This window comes from Tasmannia lanceolata, unplaced genomic scaffold, assembly GCF_043159265.1.
Source record: "Tasmannia lanceolata isolate RefF3 unplaced genomic scaffold, GAP_Taslan_0.1 ptg000003l, whole genome shotgun sequence".
Classification (NCBI taxonomy): domain Eukaryota; kingdom Viridiplantae; phylum Streptophyta; class Magnoliopsida; order Canellales; family Winteraceae; genus Tasmannia; species Tasmannia lanceolata.
This window is the reverse complement of record NW_027518680.1, coordinates 47,865,917-47,868,295: the sequence shown is the minus strand read 5'-3', so window position 1 is coordinate 47,868,295 and position 2,379 is coordinate 47,865,917. Positions and strand designations below refer to the sequence as shown.

The following is a 2,379-nucleotide window of genomic DNA, read 5'->3' as shown; positions in this document are numbered from 1 at the left end:
AATTTACTCCTTGAAACCAATACAACCTTTGTAGTTTTAGACTTGAAATCTTCTTGGGACTCAGCTCTACGACGTTCAATAAGTGCCCTTTCATATTGTTCTACGAATTCTTTTAAGCTTGTATTCTGATTTACATATCCATCAAAGAAAGAACTGATGCTTTCACTGCGCGCACTAGATGTCATGCCAGCAGTGAATGTGTCTCTGAAATATGATGGCAACCAGTGAGTCTGTACATCCCACATTTTTGCTAACCATCCGTCTCCCTCAATCTTATATTTCTGAACCAAATTTTCCCATGCTACCTCACAGTCTTCTTTTTGTCTTGTGTAAACTCATTTCTTGTAATCCTTGGAAAAGTCATTAGTGGAATCTCGCACTAATGGAACATGCTCAAGCAAATGCTTACTAATGTGCCAAGAGCAAAATCTGTGCCCAGTATTTGGAGAGACGCTTCTGATAGTATTTCGCATCGCCCCATTTATATCTATTATAATACAACCAGGAGCTCTCCCAAACATACAATCCAACCACTGGTCAAATAGCCATGTAAATGTCTCTTCTGTTTCATCTGCTAGTAGTGCACATCCAAATAGGATGCTCTGCCTGTGGTGATTTACACCAGTAAATGGTGCAAAAGGCATCCTAAACTTGTTCGTCCTATACGTGACATCAAATACAATGACATCATTAAAGGTTAGATACGCATCTCTAGCTCGTGAATCGGCCCAAAACATTGATCGCAAGTTACCATTAATATCCAACTCCATTTTTAAAAAAAAATTTGGGTCTTCTGATTGTTTTGCTTGGAATTTCTTTGCTACCCAAACGCCTTCATGGCCCATATTATTCACCCTGTATTTTTTCAAATGGCAAACCACCTGATTTGTCGTTAGAGATTGACTCGATGTAACACTAATGGCCTTCGCAATATTAGCAGGATGTATCTCAGTCTTATTCAGGTCGTCTATCAAATTCTTATATGTGTGGTTCTTGATAACTTTGTTATGCGAACGATGCATTTGTCTTCTGGGTGGAGAAGTAAGCTCATGACAATGTACATCTTCAAAAGCTTTGACATTCCACTTCCCATCTTTGAATGAGATTTCCATCTTCGCTTTACAACCTTCCCTTACAGTCCGACGTGGCTTCACAACTCTATCAACCACCACATCTTTACCTTTAGTTCTTTTGAACCCCGCTCTATCACAAACAAATCTCTTAAATATCACTTTATTTGTTTTCTTCGACTTATAATTCGATGATTTTTGCACTCCAAAACCTTTGGCCAATCCATATAAATTATAAAACTCGTATGCATCATTTTCACTATCAAATATCTGACCCAAAAATGGTTTGTTAACCAGATTCCTCTCACCATCATCATCAATATCAACACATTCTACACCTCCCTCTTCATTGGGGTCTCCCTCCTCATCAACAAATATATTTCCCTCACTTTCATCATTTCCTAACACAAATGCTTGTGACGAGGTATCACCAACCATAATCAGTCTATTGGCATCAATATCGTCAATTGATAACCCAATACCTGTACAGTCTCTATCATCCATTAACTCTAGTACACTTCTTCAATCCCCTCACTTCAACATAATCAAGTAACATAAAAATCATATAAGCCAAATCAATGTAAAAAAGATAGTAATACATCAAAACATACACATAAGCACAATATATAGAGTTTGGACAGTTGAGTATTCATAAAGCATTTCACCTAGCCACTACGTATGAATTAAATGCTTGATTAAGTTTTGAATACAAATTGAATCGATATGGCAGTAGAAAAAGTGACAAATCTGAGAAATCCCAATCAATTCAAAATCTTCTCCGCATCCAAACGGCCCTTATGGTCTATTCAAATCACCAACTAAGCAATAGAAACAATAAAAGAAGCCATTTTACGAAAATTCCAAATCACAAAATACGAAAATTCGAAATCTCAAACAGTAGAGACCAACATAACTCCAAAGGAGGTGGTTTGCCGAAAATTATAGTATATGGATAACATCAGTAACTCCAAAGAGTCTATTCTATCATAACATCAGCATCGAAATCACAAAACCCATTAAAACACCAATCACAGAAGCCATTAAATCTGAAAAAAGAAAAAGAAAGGTGTTGAGAGGAGAAGAGATTAGAGAGAAAAGGAAGAAGTTAGGGTTTACTCCCCCTTACTTTAGTATTTATATATTAAGAGAACATACAAAGACCACTATGCCCTTAGGCTATGCAATACACCTTCTAACACCCCCCCTCAAGCTGGAATGTATATATTGTACATTCCAAGCTTGTTACATATGTCACTCAATTTTGTATAGCTTAAGGGCTTTGTGAACACATCTGCTAACTGATCAGCAG

The 2,379-nt window shown here is 36.9% G+C and overlaps 1 protein-coding gene across 1 annotated transcript; it reads right to left on the bottom strand.

The window, feature by feature from the left end:
• Window positions 1-335: 335 nt before the first annotated feature.
• On the bottom strand, window positions 336-1,574 carry LOC143869843 (protein FAR1-RELATED SEQUENCE 5-like). Its single transcript, XM_077376400.1, has one exon. The coding sequence runs from the start codon at window positions 1,572-1,574 to the stop codon at window positions 336-338; it is 1,239 nt and encodes a 412-aa protein (XP_077232515.1).
• Window positions 1,575-2,379: the final 805 nt, after the last annotated feature.

Coding starts and splice junctions, on each gene's coding strand:
- LOC143869843 (XM_077376400.1), bottom strand. CDS start 1,574: ATGGATGATAGAGACTGTACAGGTATTGGGTTATCAATTGACGATATT.